The 18,475-nt window shown below is 46.5% G+C and overlaps 1 protein-coding gene across 1 annotated transcript in view; it reads right to left on the bottom strand.

Moving 5' to 3' along the window:
* LOC128706584 (cell adhesion molecule 3) overlaps nucleotides 1-18,475 on the bottom strand; it is a 412,130-nt gene that overhangs the window by 39,120 nt on the left and 354,535 nt on the right. The window contains exon 4 of the mRNA XM_070088015.1: nucleotides 5,206-5,341. Within this exon, the coding sequence (XP_069944116.1) occupies nucleotides 5,206-5,341 (136 nt within the window). The remainder of the gene's footprint in view (nucleotides 1-5,205; nucleotides 5,342-18,475) is intronic.

Here is an 18,475-nt window from a genome sequence, read left to right as displayed (position 1 = left end):
TCACTCTAGTGTGGGTGGTCACCCTAGTGTGGGTGGTCACCCTAGTGTGGGTGGTCACTCTAGTGTGGGTGGTCACCCCAGTGTGGGTGGTCACTCTAGTATGAGTGGTCACCCTAGTGTGGGTGGTCACTCTAGTGTGGGTGGTCACTCTAGTGTGGGTGGTCACCCAAGTGTGGGTGGTCACTCTAGTGTGGGTGGTCACCCTAGTGTGGGTGGTCACTCTAGTGTGGGTGGTCACTCTAGTGTGGGTGGTCACTCTAGTGTGGGTGGTCACTCTAGTGTGAGTGGTTACTCTAGTGTGAGTGGTCACTCTAGTGTGAGTGGTCACTCTAGTGTGAGTGGTCACCCTAGTGTGGGTGGTCACTCTAGTGTGGGTGGTCACTCTAGTGTGGGTGGTCACACTAGTGTGGGTGGTCAACCTAGTGTGGGTGGTCACTCTATTGTGGGTGGTCACTCTAGTGTGGGTGGTCACCCTAGTGTGGGTGGTCACTACAGTGTGAGTGGTCACCCTAGTGTGAGTGGTCACTCTAGTGTGGGTGGTCAGTCTAGTTTGAGTGGTCACTCTAGTGTGAGTGGTCACTCTAGTGTGAGTGGTCACTCTAGTGTGAGTGGTCACCCTAGTGTGGGTGGTCACCCTAGTGTGGGTGGTCACTCTAGTGTGGGTGGTTACTCTAGTGTGAGTGGTCACCCTAGTGTGGGTGGTCACTCTAGTGTGGGTGGTTACTCTAGTGTGAGTGGTCACTAGTGTGGGTGGTCACTCTAGTGTGGGTGGTCACTCTAGTGTGGGTGGTCACCCTAGTGTGGGTGGTCACTCTAGTGTGAGTGGTTACTCTAGTGTGAGTGGTCACTCTAGTGTGAGTGGTCACTCTAGTGTGAGTGGTCACCCTAGTGTGGGTGGTCACCCTAGTGTTGGTCACTCTAGTGTGGGTGGTCACTCTAGTGTGGGTGGTCACCCTAGTGTGGGTGGTCACCCTAGTGTGGGTGGTCACCCTAGTGTGGGTGGTCACTCTAGTGTGAGTGGTTACTCTAGTGTGAGTGGTCACCCTAGTGTGGGTGGTCACTTTATTGTGGGTGGTCACTCTAGTGTGAGTGGTCACCCTAGTGTGGGTGGTCACCCTAGTGTTGGTGGTCACTCTAGTGTGGGTGGTCACTCTAGTGTGGGTGGTCACCCTAGTGTGGGTGGTCACTCTAGTGTGAGTGGTTACTCTAGTGTGAGTGGTTACCCTAGTGTGGGTGGTCACTTTATTGTGGGTGGTCACTCTAGTGTGAGTGGTCACCCTAGTGTGGGTGGTCACCCTAGTGTTGGTGGTCACTCTAGTGTGGGTGGTCACTCTAGTGTGGGTGGTCACCCTAGTGTGGGTGGTCACTCTATTGTGGGTGGTCACCCTAGTGTGGGTGGTCACTACAGTGTGAGTGGTCACCCTAGTGTGAGTGGTCACTCTAGTGTGGGTGGTTACCCTAGTGTGGGTGGTCACCCTAGTGTTGGTGGTCACTCTAGTGTGGGTGGTCACTCTAGTGTGGGTGGTCACCCTAGTGTGAGTGGTCACCCTAGTGTGGGTGGTCACCCTAGTGTTGGTGGTCACTCTAGTGTGGGTGGTCACTCTAGTGTGGATGGTCACCCTAGTGTGGGTGGTCACTCTATTGTGGGTGGTCACCCTAGTGTGGGTGGTCACTACAGTGTGAGTGGTCACCCTAGTGTGAGTGGTCACTCTAGTGTGGGTGGTCACTCTAGTTTGAGTGGTCACTCTAGTGTGAGTGGTCACTCTAGTGTGAGTGGTCACTCTAGTGTGAGTGGTCACCCTAGTGTGGGTGGTCACCCTAGTGTGGGTGGTCACTCTAGTGTTTGTGGTCACTCTAGTGTGAGTGGTCACCCTAGTGTGGGTGGTCACTCTAGTGTGGGTGGTTACTCTAGTGTGAGTAGTCACTCTAGTGTGGGTGGTCACTCTAGTGTGGGTGGTCACTCTAGTGTGGGTGGTCACCCTAGTGTGGGTGGTCACTCTAGTGTGAGTGGTCACTCTAGTGTGGGTGGTCACTCTAGTGTGGGTGGTCACACTAATGTCAGTGGTCACCCTAGTGTGGGTGGTCACTCTAGTGTGGGTGGTCACTCTAGTGTGGGTGGTCACTCTAGTGTGGGTGGTCACCCTAGTGTGGGTGATCACCCTAGTGTGGGTGGTCACCCTAGTGTGGGTGGTCACTCTAGTGTGGGTGGTCACTCTAGTGTGGGTGGTCACTCTAGTGTGGGTGGTCACTCTAGTGTGGGTGGTCACTCTAGTATGGGTGGTCACTCTAGTGTGGGTGGTCACTCTAGTGTGGGTGGTCACTCTAGTATGGGTGGTCACTCTAGTGTGGGTGGTCATCCTAGTGTGGGTGGTCACCCTAGTGTGGGTGGTCACTCTAGTGTTGGTGGTCACCCTAGTGTGGGTGGTCACCCTAGTGTGGGTGGTCACCCTAGTGTGGGTGGTCACCCTAGTGTGGGTGGTCACCCTAGTGTGGGTGGTCACCCTAGTGCCAGTTGTCACCCTAGTGTGGGTGGTCACCCTAGTATGGGTGGTTACCCTAGTGTGGGTGGTCACCCTAGTGTAGGTGGTCACCCTAGTGTCAGTTGTCAGCCTAGTGTGGGTGGTCACCCTAGTGTGGGTCACCCTAGGGTGGGTGGTGACCCTAGTGTAGGTGGTCAACCTAGTGTGGGTGGTCACCCTAGTGTGGGTGGTCACCCTAGTGTGGGTGGTCACCCTAGTGTGGGTGGTCACCCTAGTGTGGGTGGTCACCCTAGTGTGGGTGGTAAACCTAGTGTGGGTGGTCACCCTAGTGTGGATGGTCACCCGAGTGTGGGTGGTCACCCCTAGTGTGGGTGGTCACCCTAGTGTGGGTGGTCACTTTAGTGTGGGAGGTCACTTTAATGTGGGTGGTCACCTTAGTGTGGGTGGTCACCCTAGGGTGGGTAATCACTTTAGAGTGGGTGGTCACCCTCCTGTGGATGGTCACCCTAGTGTGGGTGGTCACCCTAGTGTGGGTGGTGAGTGGTCACCCAAGTGTGGTTGGTCACCCTGGTGTGGGTGATCACCCTAGTGTGGGTGGTGAGTGGTCACCCTAGTGTGGGTGGTCACCCTATTGTGGGTGGTCACCCTAGTGTGGTTGGTCACCCTGGTGTAGGTGATCACCCTAGTGTGGGTGGTCACCCTAGTGTGGGTGGTCACCCTAGGGTGAGTGGTCACCCTTGTGTGAGTGGTCACCCTAGTGTAGGTGGTCACCCTAGTGTAGGTGGTCACCCTAGTGTGGGCGGTCACCCAAGTGTGGGTGGTCACCCTAGTGTAGGTGGTCACCCTAGTGTGGGCGGTCACCCAAGTGTGGGTGGTCACCCTAGTGTAGGTGATCACCCTAGTGTGGGCGGTCACCCAAGTGTGGGTGGTCACCCTAGTGTAGGTGGTCACCCTAGTGTGGGTGCCTACCCTAGTGTTGTGGCCGCCCTAGGGCGTGTAAAAGAAAAGCGAGGGAATGTAGAAGAGAAGCGAGGGAATTGATTTGTGGGAGGGAATTACTAGTGATATGATCAAATTCGCCAATGACACAAAGATAGGTAGGATAATTGATTCAAACGTAGATGTTAGGGAACTTCGGGAGGATTTAGACAAACTCAGTTCTTGGTCAGAAAAGTGGCAGATGCAGTTCAATGCAGATAAATGCAAGGTTCTGAAGCTCGGGAGTGCCCATAACCCTAGTACTTATAAGTTAAATGATGTAGAACTTAGCCATACAGATTGCGAAAAGGACTTGGGGGTTATGGTGAGCAGCAACCTTAAACCAAGACAGCAATGCCTAAGCTGGGATTTATATCAAGAAGTGTAAGTAACAGAAGTCCAGAGGTCATACTGCAGCTTTATACATCATTAGTAAGGCCTCACCTAGATTATGCAGCTCAATTCTGGTCTCCATATTACAGAATGGACATAAATTTGTTAGAAAACATTCAGCGTAGGATGACTAAATTAATACATAGCATTAGAAATCTTCCTTATGAAGAAAGATTGAAGACTCTTAAGTTACATTCACTTGTTAGACGAAGAATGAGGGGAGACCTGATCGAGGTGTATAAGTGGAAGATAGGTATTAATAAAGTTGATATTAATAAGGTCTTGAGGATGTCTCTCCAAGAGAGAACCCGCAGTAATGGATTTAAATTAGATAAGTTTAGATTTAGAAAGGACATAGGAAAGTATTGGTTTGGAAATCGGGTAGTTGATCAGTGGAACAGTCTACCTAGTTGGGTTATTGAGGCTAGGACTTTGGGTAGTTTCAAATTTAGGTTGGATAAGTACATGAGTGGGAGGGGTTGGATTTGAGTGGGACTTGCACATCAGAGCTTATTTCTTGGGTGGCATTGAAAATTGGGTTGGGCAAATGTTTTGTTAGTGGGATGAATTGTAAAGGACCTGCCTAGTATGGGCCAACAGGCCTGCTGCAGTGTTCCTCCTTTCTTATGTTCTTATGTTCTTATGAATGTAGAAGAGATGCGAGGGAATGTAGAATAGAAGTGAGGGAATGTAGAAGAGAAGCGAGGGAGTGTAGAAGAGAAGCGAGGGAATGTAGAAGAGAAGCGAGAGGCTGTAAAAGAGAAGCGAGGGAATGTAGAAGAGAAGCGAGGGAATGTAGAAGAGAAGCGAGGGAATGTAGAAGATAAGCGAGTGAATGTAAAAGAGAAGCGAGGGAATATAGAAGAGAAGCGAGGGAGTATAGAAGAGAAGCGAAGGATTGTAGAAGAGAAGCGAGGAAGTATAGAAGAGAAGCGAGATAGTGTAGAAGAGAAGCGTGAGGGAGTGTAGAAGAGAAACGAGGGAGTATAGAAGATAAGCGTGAGGGAGTGTAGAAGAGAAGCAAGGGAGTGTAGAAGAGAAGCTAGGGAGTGTAGAAAAGAAACAAGGGAGTGTAGAAGAGAAGCAAGGGAGTGTAGAAGAGAAGCAAGGGAGTGTAGAAGAGAAGCAAGGGAGTGTAGAAGAGAATCTAGGGAGTGTAGAAAAGAAACAAGGGAGTGTAGAAGAGAAGTAAGGGAGTGTAAAAGGCGGGGGAGTGTAGAAGAGAGGCGACAGAGTGTAGCCGAGAAATGAGTAGTAGAAAGGAGAGTGCAGAAGAGAGGAGAGTATATTGAATAGAGAGTACAGAAGAGAGGAGAGTATAACGAGGAGAGAGTGCAGAAGAGAAGTTACTCACCAACGACGTTCATGGCAGCAGATTTAACAAGAGTTCGGAAGAGCGGCGCCTCCGTCAACACCTCACACTTGTAGCGACCACCTGCCTCCAGGGACACTCTCTGCAGCCTCACCGTCTGGTGGTCACTCTGGGACACCTGTAGAGGATATACCAACACCTGTTAGTGTACACATGTTCACCACGACTACTTGCGCACATCTATACACTCCATTATTACCCAAGGGACAAATGAACTGTCTGGTAGTCCCTTTTTGGAGACCTATGGTCCTATACGAACACCACCACACAGGTGATGGTGTGCACTTGCTCAGTATCACACCTCTTGGTGTACGCCTGTTCACCACTTCCATACCTCACATCTGCTGAAGTGGTGGTAGTTTCTACGTCAATGAAACACATTGCGGGTTACGGCATTTTATTAATGTTATTGTGATGATATTTCGTCCCCAGTGGAGTAAAAGTCTTTATTATAAAATGGCTTCTTGAGACCTGTGCAGACACAACACACTTGCAAACATCAGTTTACACTCCTCCAGCGAACACTAGATAACCAAGACACAGAATACATGTAACACATGAAGCACATCAGTGACACAAAACTGTCTTGAGAAACTTCAATCAAGGTCAAATTAACGGGGTGAAGTGGGAACCCAATCAGAAGCACGGAGGGAAAACTGATATAAATAGTAATACGAAACTCCATGAGTTATAATGTTGAAGACACGACTAAGACAGGACGAAACGACGAACCAGCAAGACTGCATCTGGTCTTTACATTGACTGAATCAGAAAAAGTGCAAGTTGAATATGGGGAACCACCAGGAGCCAGTGATTGAGTAGTCGTATATTTTGACTATCTGCTAGATATGAGGATGGAGATATGCGAAAGCAGAGATATACAAGAAAAGGGAATCTAGCGGAGTTAAAGACATGGGAATAAGAGAAATCTTGAATGTAATACAATAAGAAGGATTAGACAGTACACGAGATGATAGAGAGATTACGTAACAGACGCCAGGAAGTCAAGGAGAAATATATACCAGCAAGAATGAGAATACAAGAGAGAGAGAGAGAGAGAGAGAGAGAGAGAGAGAGAGAGAGAGAGAGCGAGAGAGAGAGAGAGAGAGAGAGAGAGTCCATGGTATACAAAGACAAGTTATAAGGCAAAAAACAAAGAGCAAAAGGCGTGGGAAATGCACAGAGAAAAGATGATGGCTATGATCTGCCATGCAAGGATCAGAAAGAAAGGGTAAAAAGATTTCGCAAATGCAGCAATGAAAGTCAAAACATAAACGAAGCTGATACATGTCCTCGCAAAGCGAAGATGACAGCCTGGAACTATGTGATATGACTCAAGGAAGGGAGCGAGATGACAAATTATTACATGGCGGTAAGTCCAGAAGTGAATTGACGATTCAAGATTTTATGAGGAGGGAGAGGAAAGGACGACCAACAGAGACTAGAATACAATAAAATAAAATAGAAAGAAATTAATAATTTCTTATAAAATCGATGAAAAGATAGAAATGGGAATAATAAGATATGATTTTGGGTAATGAAAGAAAGGCAGAAGAATTTACAAGTCATTAGAAAGTGGGTAACTACCAAGCAGCTGAAAAAAAAAACAGAGATACAATCCTAAAATTAAAAAAACAAGGAAAGCAGACCAATATCGCTGACTATCAAACGAAAAATAAGAGATAAGAGATGATCACCAGGAAAACATCACAAGCAAGACAAAAGTAACAAGGTTACACAGTTTGCAAATCCTGTCGTGGGTATCACCTGGAGTTTCATAAGAAGATAATATATAAAATAAAACTATAAAAAACACATTCAGAACAGTATTATACCAGAGACTTATATACGAATCAGAACTGCAGACACGAGTGACAAGTTGCTCAAGTGGCTACAGAATTGCGCTGCGAAACAGAGGCAGATATATTAATAAGGAAATAATAGTGTTAAGTAGCCTCAGTTGTAACGACTGACTCCTCAGTGTTTCATAGTGTCAATGACAATTCTTAGTAAAAGAAAAGGTGGACAAAACATATGAGTAACAAGTAAATATAAATAATGTGAAGAAATTAATGATAATGCAAAATTTTAATAATTTGCTTAACAATAGACACCAAAACATACAGTAATTCTTGGCTTATTGAAAACAATGAAAATGCGAAACAAATTACTACATTGAATCAAAGCTAGGATAAATAAATATACAAGAGCAGCAATAGGTATGACTCGGCTCGTGACGTTGCAGACAGGTTCTGATTCACAGTAATCAAAGGTTACGAGAATAACTCTTCCATAGATGTAGCAGATGGTCACCACTAGACAAAGGAGGAGACACCAGTGGTATGAAAGGCAAGAGCCCTTAATGAGAAGCGCACAACAGTCAAGACGGTGTAGAGCAGTCGAGCAATCAGGCAAGAGTGAACCATATGAAGCGGTGAACACCAGGCTGGTGGGTTGTCTCGGAGGTGACGAGAGAGATAGCTCACAGAGTAACTCAGGTCCACACATACATAGTAAGTACCCTTTCACAGAAAATGAAGGTGAAGGTAGGCTGGATTAAATCCACAACTTTTTGATAAACTCTGCAGTCCAGGTGATCCCTCGTAGTCCTGTTGGCCCGGTCATAACACACAGGAATCACCAGAGAGCTGGGTATAATTATTATTGTTAATATTGTTATGAGGGAACGCCAAAACCGTAGGGATTATACAACGCCTGTGAAGGGGGGATGGATGGCTCAATTCAGGGAATTGGAGTACAGATCCAAATCCCTAGAATAAGAGCCCGTTTCCACCATTAAGGAAGAGAGCTGGGTGGCTAAGTGACTTTCTGACGATGTCCAGATCCCTAAATCACCTAACCCCCCCCCCAAAGAAGTGTGGAAAGAGGCAGGAAACTGACTTGGCGTCTGCATTTCTCTGTAACAATTGCTTCACGCGAACGACTCTCACCACAATCATATATTCATTCTCATAGGTATATGTACAACTCATTAACTGTTTTTTCCCTCACAGGGGCTCCTCAAGGACCAGTACTGGAACCCTTGTTGCTTCTTATGTACATAAATTATTTGGAGCAAAATTAATTCTACCTATCATTGTTCGCCGGGTCACCATCTGGAGAAGACCCAGGCCGGAAATACCGGCAAATCTCTAACTAACTAACCTATCACTGTTTGCTGATAAGAAACTAATGAGAACGATAGCAAGCGGAGAGGAATGAGAAAAGCTCCATGATGACTTGAACTCGCTACAAACGTGGTAAAAAAATAAGTATCTTCTAGATATAATACCTGAGAGATGTGAAAATTATGACAGGGGAAAAGAAAGGGACGGACAAGACATGAAATATAACGCTTAGATATCTTTATTGCAGAAATGTTTCGCCTCCACAGCAGACGAGACTTAGGGCAATGAAGACCCAAGTGTTGCACATCAGTCTTATAAGCTTAACAGTATTGTATTCCATATACAATATGATACACGTTATAGTCAAGAGGAAGAGACCTGACTACAAGGAGATACTTTATAAACCCAAGGTAACAATACTAAAAAAGAGGTGAAAAAATACCGGAAATAATCATGTGACAGAAAATATATGTGGGAAGAGTGAGCTAGGAAATATAGATGAGAGCTACTGAGATAGATAAGCCACATGATGTGGTGGAGGATTATGCATAACATGATACACAGAATTAAGAGTTGGAATGACAGGGCACAGGAAGCACAGTAAGCTGGTTGTTAGTAATTATGTAAAGGGATAGAAACGTCTAATAGACTCCGCCTCAAGAACGCGCGAACACACACACACACACACACACACACACATGGAGAGCCAAGATGATGGATGTGGTACTTGAAAACCTCATGCATCAACATGTCAGGGACACAACCAGAGAGAGAGGGGAGGATGAACCAGCAAGACTGGATCTTGTGTTCACCCTGAGCAGTTCAGACTTTGAGGACATCACTTACGAGAGGCCCCTTGGAGCTAGCGATCACGTGGTTCTGAGTTTTGATTATATAGTAGAGTTACAAGTGGAGAAGGCAACAGGAACTGAAGGGGACAGGCCAAACTATAAATGGGGGGACTACACAGGTATGAGAAACTTCCTGCAGGAGGTTCAGTGGGACAGAGAAATGGTAGGAAAATCAGTAAACGAGATGATAGAATATGTGGCAACAAAGTGCAAGGAGGCAGAGGAAAGTTTTGTTCCCAAGGGAAACAGAAATAATAGGAAGACCAAAACGAGTCCTTGGTTTACCCGAAGGTGTAGGGAGGCAAAAACTAAGTGCAACAGAGAATGGAAAAGGTACAGGAGGCATAGGACCCAGGAAAACAAGGAGATTAGTAGAAGAGCCAGAAACGAGTATGCACAGATAAGGAGGGAGGCCCAGCGACAGTATGAAAACGACATAGCATCGAAAGTCAAATCTGACCCGAATCTGCTGTATAGCCACATTAGGAGGAAGACAACAGTCAAGGACCAGGTGATAAGGCTGAGGAAAGAAGGTGGAGAACTCACAAGAAACGATCAAGAGGTATGTGAGGAGCTCAACACGAGATTTAAGGAAGTATTTACAGTAGAGACAGGAAGGACTCTGGGGGGACAGACCAGATGGGGACACCAGCAAGGAATACACCAACAAGTGTTGGACGACATACATACAGATGAGGAGGAAGTGAAGAAACTGCTAAGGGACATCGATACCTCAAATGCAGTGGGACCGGACATCTCCCCTTGGGTCCTTAGAGAAGGAGCAGATATGTTGTGCTTGCCACTTACCACAATCTTCAACACGTCCCTGGAAACTGGGCAACTACCTGAGGTATGGAAGACGGCAAATGTAGTTCCCATTTTTAAAAAAGGAGACAGAAAAGAGGCACTAAACTATAGACCTGTGTCATTGACGTGTATAGTATGCAAAATTATGGAGAAGATTATCAGGAGGAGAGTGGTGGAGCACCTGGAACGGAACAAGAGTATAAATGTCAACCAGCACGGATTCACGGAAGGCAAATCCTGTGTCACAAACCTTCTGGAGTTTTATGATAAAATAACAGAAGTAAGACACGAGAGAGAGGGGTGGGTTGATTGCATCTTCTTGGACTGCAAGAAGGCCTTTGACACAGTTCCTCACAAGAGATTAGTGCAGAAGCTAGAGCATCAGGCGCATATAACAGGAAGGGCACTGCAATGGATCAGAGAATACCTGACAGGGAGGCAGCAACGACTCATGGTACGTAATGATGTATCACAGTGGGCACCTGTGACGAGCGGGGTCCCACAGGGGTCGGTCCTAGGACCAGTGCTATTTTTGGTATATGTGAACGACATGATGGAAGGGTTAGACTCAGTAGTGTCCCTGTTTGCAGATGATGTGAAGTTAATGAGGAGAATTAAATCTGATGAGGACCAGGCAAGACTTCAAAGAGACCTGGACAGACTGGACACCTGGTCCAGCAAATGGCTTCTCGAATTTAATCCTGCCAAATGCAAAGTCATGAAGATAGGGGAAGGGCACAGAAGACCACAGACAGAGTATAGGCTAGGTGGCCAAAGACTGCAAACCTCACTCAAGGAGAAAGATCTTGGGGTGAGTATAACACCGAGCATGTCTCCGGAAGCACACATCAATCAGATAACTGCTGCAGCATATGGGCGCCTGGCAAACCTGAGAACAACATTCCGATACCTTAGTAAGGAATCGTTCAAGACACTGTACACCGTGTATGTCAGGCCCATACTGGAGTATGCAGCACCTGTTTGGAACCCGTACTTGATAAAGCACGTCAAGAAACTAGAGAAAGTACAAAGGTTTGCCACAAGGTTAGTTCCAGAGCTAAGGGGAATGTCCTATGAAGAAAGATTAAGGGAAATCGGCCTGACGACACTGGAGGACAGGAGGGTCAGGGGAGACATGATAACGACATATAAAATACTGCGTGGAATAGACAAGGTGGACAAAGACAGGATGTTCCAGGGAGGGGACACAGAAACAAGAGGCCACAATTGAAAGTTGAAGACACAAATGAGTCAGAGAGATATTTGGAAGTATTTCTTCAGTCATAGAGTTGTAAGGCAGTGGAATAGCCTAGAAAATGACGTAGTGGAGGCAGAAACCATACACAGTTTTAAGACGAGGTTTGATAAAGTTCATGGAGCGGGGAGAGGACCTAGTAGCAACCGTTGAAGAGGCGGGGCCAGGAGCTAAGACTCGACCCCTGCAACCAAATAGGTGAGTACAAATAGGTGAGTACACACACACACACACACACACACACACACACACACTGGCAGAGATGAATTATTAAATTTGTTCCGCCAAATAAATGGAGATACAGTTAAAACTTCAGGGTGGCACTGAGTCTCGAGATGGCCCTCTTCAGCCCATGCACGCCCCCACGCTCACCTACATCTCCACACCCGCACCTACACCCATTAGTACGCCTGAATCCAAAACCAGCCTTACATCTATTCCGTCACCCACCCACCCAGGCCTACAATTGCTCCTAACCCCATACCCACATCCACATTCCCACACCCATCACTCATTTAATAATGGAATGATAATCATAGGTTGATTGTATTTAGACTTTTAAAAAGCTTTTGATAAACTTTCTCATAAAATTTAAATAGAGTGACGGAATTCAAGCCCGCAATCTAGATTACCAGCCTGGAGCCTTAGCTCGCTCTATAACAGAAGATAATAAGGAAACCCAAGTCAGAAAACTCTTCTATCTTAACAGACTGATGACTGTCACATCTGAGACACTATCACTGGATTTTATGACGACCTCCATCATCACTAAGTCACTTGCCAACGACGAGGAAAATTTGTGATAAACGAACACAACAATTCAATTTAATCGTTGCAGTGGTTTATTTAGTTTTTTTCAGCACATTTGTCTTAAAAGATTAACCAAGATTAAAAATAATAGAAGCAACAATAGTCAAGGTATTGAACTGGATGAAAGAAGCTTTGCGTGAAAGAATATATTCATCGATGACACAATATTAATTAAATACAATACTGTATAGAACTTGTCGTAAAGCTTGATATAAGAAGACTCGGACAGATTCAGCAAATGAAGTCAATACTGAACGATGGATTTCTCTGTTGAGTTGATGTCCTGTGTGATGGAATGGAGAAGGGTAAAAACAAAATTACATTCTCTATCACCGCTGCTTCCAAAAACATTTTTAGAGTTTAGAGAGTTCACGGCAATCCAGAGGAGACTGCATACACACCATTTTTTTCAGTAGTTATAATAAAGCATTTGTTGGTGAGACACCTAGGGATTTGTCCACATATGAATATGAAGAGAGATATGCTTGACCCACCAATAACACCAGAAACGCTCAAGATTTACGGCGGGCAAAAGCAAAGTAAATTAGGAAAAGCCTGGAATCAGCACTCATTCATACCAGACACCAGTACCCATACCAGAGAATTTTCCGGTTGGTTGAACCACAGGCTCACGCTCCTCAGCACACAGCGCCCTCCTGGCCAGACACAGTCAGGGTCTCTCCTGCTCCCTCGACCATGCGAACTAATGCTTGCCATGAAAGCTTGAAAAAGCTTGAGCACTAAACGAAACGTTGTCTCATTAAAGGTGACTATTCTGTCACAATGTCTTTTATATCGTGATTGCATGTAAATTCAGGCTCCAGGACGGAAGAAAGCACACACAAGTCCCATGATGGATGAAAGTACACACAAGTCCCATGATGGATGAAAGCACACACAAGTCCCATGATGGATGAAAGTACACACAAGTCCCATGATGGATGAAAGCACACACAAGTCCCATGATGGATGAAAACACACACAAGTCCCATGATGGATGAAAACACACAAAAGTCCCATGACGGATGAAAGCACACACAAGTCCCATGATGGATGAAAATACACACAAGTCCCATGATGGATGAAAACACACACAAGTCCCATGATGGATGAAAGCACAAACAAGTCCCATGATAGATGAAAGCACACACAAGTCCCATGATAGATGAAAGCACAAACAAGTCCCATGATAGATGAAAGCACACACAAGTCCCATGAAGGATGAAAGTACACACAAGTCCCATGACAGATGAAAGCACAAACAAGTCCCATGAGAGATGAAAGCACACACAAGTCCCATGAAGGATGAAAGTACACACAAGTCCCATGATAGATGAAAGCACAAACAAGTCCCATGATAGATGAAAGCACACACAAGTCCCATGAAGGATGAAAGTACACACAAGTCCCATGATAGATGAAAGCACAAAGAAGTCCCATGATAGATGAAAGCACACACAAGTCCGATGAAGGATGAAAATACACACAAGTCCCATGGTAGATGAAAGCACAAACAAGTCCCATGATAGATGAAAGCACACACAAGTCCCATGAAGGATGAAAGTACACACAAGTCCCATGATGGATGAAAGGACAAACAAGTCCCATGATAGATGAAAGCACACACAAGTCCCATAATGGATGAAAGCACACACAAGTCCCATGATGGATGAAAGCACTCACAAGTCCCATGATGGATGAAAGCACACACAAGTCCCATGATGGATGAAAGCACTCACAAGTCCCATGATGGATGAAAGCACACACAAGTCCCATGATGGATGAAAGCACACACAAGTCCCATGATGGATGAAAGCACACACAAGTCCCATGATGGATGAAAGTACACACAAGTCCCATGATGGATGAAAGCACTCACAAGTCCCATGATGGATGAAAGCACACACAAGTCCCATGATGGATGAAAGCACTCACAAGTCCCATGATGGATGAAAGCACACACAAGTCCCATGATGGATGAAAGTACACACAAGTCCCATGATAGATGAAAGCACACACAAGTCCCATGATGGATGAAAGCACACACAAGTTCCATGATGGATGAAAGCACACACAAGTTCCATGATGGATGAAAGTACACACAAGTCCCATGATGGATGAAAGCACACACGTTCCATGATGGATGAAAGCACACACAAGTTCCATGATAGATGAAAGCACACACAAGTCCCATGATAGATGAAAGCACACACAAGTCCCATGATGGATGAAAGTACACACAAGTCCCATGATAGATGAAAGCACACACAAGTCCCATGATAGATGAAAGCACTCACAAGTCCCATGATGGATGAAAGTACACACAAGTCCCATGATAGATGAAAGCACACACAAGTCCCATGATAGATGAAAGCACACACAAGTCCCATGAAGGATGAAAGTACACACAAGTCCCATGATAGATGAAAGTACACACAAGTCCCATGATGGATGAAAGTACACACAAGTCCCATGATGGATGAAAGTACACATAAGTCCCATGATGGATGAAAGTACACACAAGTCCCATGATGGACGAAAGTACACACAAGTCCCATGATGGATGAAAGTACACACAAGTCCCATGATGGATGAAAGCACTCACAAGTCCCATGATGGATGACAACACTCACTAGCCCCATAATTGTTAAAAACATACAATGGCGCCATGATAAATAAAAATACACACCCCGGTCCCAGAGTTAGTTAGTGTCACATGATGGCAGTGTCTTGGTTGGTGTCACATGATGGCAGTGTCTTGGTTGGTGACACATGATTGCAGTGTCTTGGTTGGTGACACATGATGGCAGTGTCTTGGTTGGTGTCACATGATGGCAGTGTCTTGGTTGGTGACACATGATGGCAGTGTCTTGGTTGGTGTCACATGATGGCAGTGTCTTGGTTGGTGTCACATGATGGCAGTGTCTTGGTTGGTGACACATGATGGCAGTGTCTTGGTTGGTGTCACATGATGGCAGTGTCTTGGTTGGTGTCACATGATGGCAGTGCCTTGGTTGGTGTCATATGATGGCAGTGTCTTGGTTGGTGTCACATGATGGCAGTGTCTTGGTTGGTGTCACATGATGGCAGTGTCTTGGTTGGTGTCACATGATGGCAGTGTCTTGGTTGGTGTCACATGATGGCAGTGTCTTAGTTGGTGTCACATGATGGCAGTGTCTTGGTTGGTGTCACATGATGGCAGTGTCTTGGTTGGTGTCACATGATGGCAGTGTCTTGGTTGGTGTCACATGATGGCAGTGTCTTGGTTGGTGTCACATGATGGCAGTGTCTTGGTTAGTGTCACATGATGGCAGTGTCTTGGTTGGTGACACATGATGGCAGTGTCTTGGTTGGTGACACATGATGGCAGTGTCTTGGTTGGTGTCACATGATGGCAGTGTCTTGGTTGGTGTCACATGATGGCAGTGTCTTGGTTAGTGTCACATGATGGCAGTGTCTTGGTTGGTGTCACATGATGGCAGTGTCTTGGTTGGTGTCACATGATGGCAGTGTCTTAGTTGGTGTCACATGATGGCAGTGTCTTGGTTGGTGTCACATGATGGCAGTGTCTTGGTTGGTGTCACATGATGGCAGTGCCTTCGCTGGTGTCACATGATGGCAGTGTCTTGGTTGGTGTCACATGATGGCAGTGTCTTGGCTGGTGTCATATGATGGCAGTGTCTTGGCTGGTGTCACATGATGGCAGTGTCTAGGTTGGTGTCACATGATGGCAGTGTCTTGGCTGGTGTCACATGATGGCAGTGTCTTGGCTGGTGTCACATGATGGCAGTGTCTTGGTTAGTGTCACATGATGGCAGTGTCTTGGTTGGTGTCACATGATGGCAGTGTCTTGGCTGGTGTCACATGATGGCAGTGTCTTGGCTGGTGTCACATGATGGCAGTGTCTTGGTTAGTGTCACATGATGGCAGTTTCTTGGCTGGTGTCACATGATGGCAGTGTCTTGGTTGTTGTCACATGATGGCAGTGTCTTGGTTAGTGTCACATGATGGCAGTGTCTTGGTTGTTGTCACATGATGGCAGTGTCTTGGTTAGTGTCACATGATGGCAGTGTCTTGGTTAGTGTCACATGATGGCAGTGTCTTGGTTGGTGACACATGATGGCAGTGTCTTGGCTGGTGTCACATGATGGCAGTGTCTTGGTTGTTGTCACATGATGGCAGTGTCTTGGCTGGTGTCACATGATGGCAGTGTCTTGGTTGTTGTCACATGATGGCAGTGTCTTGGTTAGTGTCACATGATGGCAGTGTCTTGGCTGGTGTCACATGATGGCAGTGTCTTGGTTGTTGTCACATGATGGCAGTGTCTTGGTTAGTGTCACATGATGGCAGTGTCTTGGTTGTTGTCACATGATGGCAGTGCCTTGGTTAGTGTCACATGATGGCAGTGTCTTGGTTAGTGTCACATGATGGCAGTGTCTTGGTTGGTGACACATGATGGCAGTGTCTTGGTTGGTGACACATGATGGCAGTGTCTTGGTTGGTGACACATGATGGCAGTGTCTTGGTTGGTGTCACATGATGGCAGTGTCTTGGTTAGTGTCACATGATGGCAGTGTCTTGGTTGGTGACACATGATGGCAGTGTCTTGGTTAGTGACACATGATGGCAGTGTCTTGGTTGGTGTCACATGATGGCAGTGTCTTGGTTGGTGACACATGATGGCAGTGTCTTGGTTGGTGTCACATGATGGCAGTGTCTTGGTTAGTGTCACATGATGGCAGTGTCTTGGTTGGTGACACATGATGGCAGTGTCTTGGTTGGTGACACATGATGGCAGTGTCTTGGTTGGTGTCACATGATGGCAGTGTCTTGGTTGGTGACACATGATGGCAGTGTCTTGGATGGTGTCACATGATGGCAGTGTCTTGGTTGGTGACACATGATGGCAGTGTCTTGGTTGGTGTCACATGATGGCAGTGTCTTGGTTGGTGTCACATGATGGCAGTGTCTTGGTTGGTGACACATGATGGCAGTGTCTTGGTGTCACATGATGGCAGTGTCTTGGTTGGTGACACATGATGGCAGTGTCTTGGTTGGTGTCACATGATGGCAGTGTCTTGGTTGGTGTCACATGATGGCAGTGTCTTGGTTGGTGACACATGATGGCAGTGTCTTGGTTGGTGTCACATGATGGCAGTGTCTTGGTTGGTGTCACATGATGGCAGTGCCTTGGTTGGTGTCACATGATGGCAGTGCCTTGGTTGGTGTCACATGATGCCAGTGTCTTGGTTGGTGTCACATGATGGCAGTGTCTTGGTTGGTGTCACATGATGGCAGTGCCTTGGTTGGTGTCACATGATGGCAGTGTCTTGGTTGGTGACACATGATGGCAGTGTCTTGGTTGGTGTCACATGATGGCAGCTGGTTGGTGTCACATGATGGCATTTGGTTGGTGTCAAATGATGGCAGTTGGATGGTGTCACATGATGGCAGTTGGTTGGTGTCACATGATGGCAGTTGGTTGGTGTCACATGATGGCAGTTGGTTGGTGTCACATGATGGCAGTTGGTTGGTGTCACATGATGGCAGTTGGTTGGTGTCACATGATGGCAGTTGGTTGGTGTCACATGATGACAGTTGGTTGGTGTCACATGATGGCAGTTGGTTGGTGTCACATGATGGCAGTTGGTTGGTGTCACATGATGGCAGTTGGTTGGTGTCACATGATGGCAGTTGGTTGGTGTCACATGATGGCAGTTGGTTGGTGTCACATGATGGCAGTTGGTTGGTGTCACATGATGGCAGTTGGTTTGTGTCACATGATGGCAGTTGGTTGGTGTCACATGATGGCAGTTGGTTGGTGTCACATGATGGCAGTTGGTTGGTGTCACATGATGGCAGTTGGTTGGTGTCACATGATGGCAGTTGATTGGTGTCACATGATGGCAGTTGGTTGGTGTCACATGATGGCATTTGGTTGGTGTCACATGATGGCAGTTGGTTGGTGTCACATGATGGCAGTTGGTTGGTGTCACATGATGGCAGTTGGTTGGTGTCACATGATGGCAGTTGGTTGGTGTCACATGATGGCAGTTGGTTGGTGTCACATGATGGCAGTTGGTTGGTGTCACATGATGGCAGTTGGTTGGTGTCACATGATGGCAGTTGGTTGGTGTTACATGATGGCAGTTGGTTGGAGTCACATGATGGCAGTTGGTTGGTGTCACATGATGGCAGTTGGTTGGTGTCACATGATGGCAGTTGGTTGGTGTCACATGATGGCAGTTGGTTGGTGTCACATGATGGCAGTTGGTTGGTGTCACATGATGGCAGTTGGTTGGTGTCACATGATTACAGTTGGTTGGTGTCACATGATGGCAGTTGGTTGGTGTCACATGATGGCAGTTGGTTGGTGTCACATGATGGCAGTTGGTTGGTGT

The sequence above is a fragment of the Cherax quadricarinatus genome, chromosome 2 (genome assembly GCF_038502225.1).
Source record: "Cherax quadricarinatus isolate ZL_2023a chromosome 2, ASM3850222v1, whole genome shotgun sequence".
Classification (NCBI taxonomy): Eukaryota; Metazoa; Arthropoda; class Malacostraca; order Decapoda; family Parastacidae; genus Cherax; species Cherax quadricarinatus.
The sequence above is the reverse complement of the archived record's forward strand: the minus strand, read 5'-3'. Positions and strand labels throughout refer to the sequence as shown.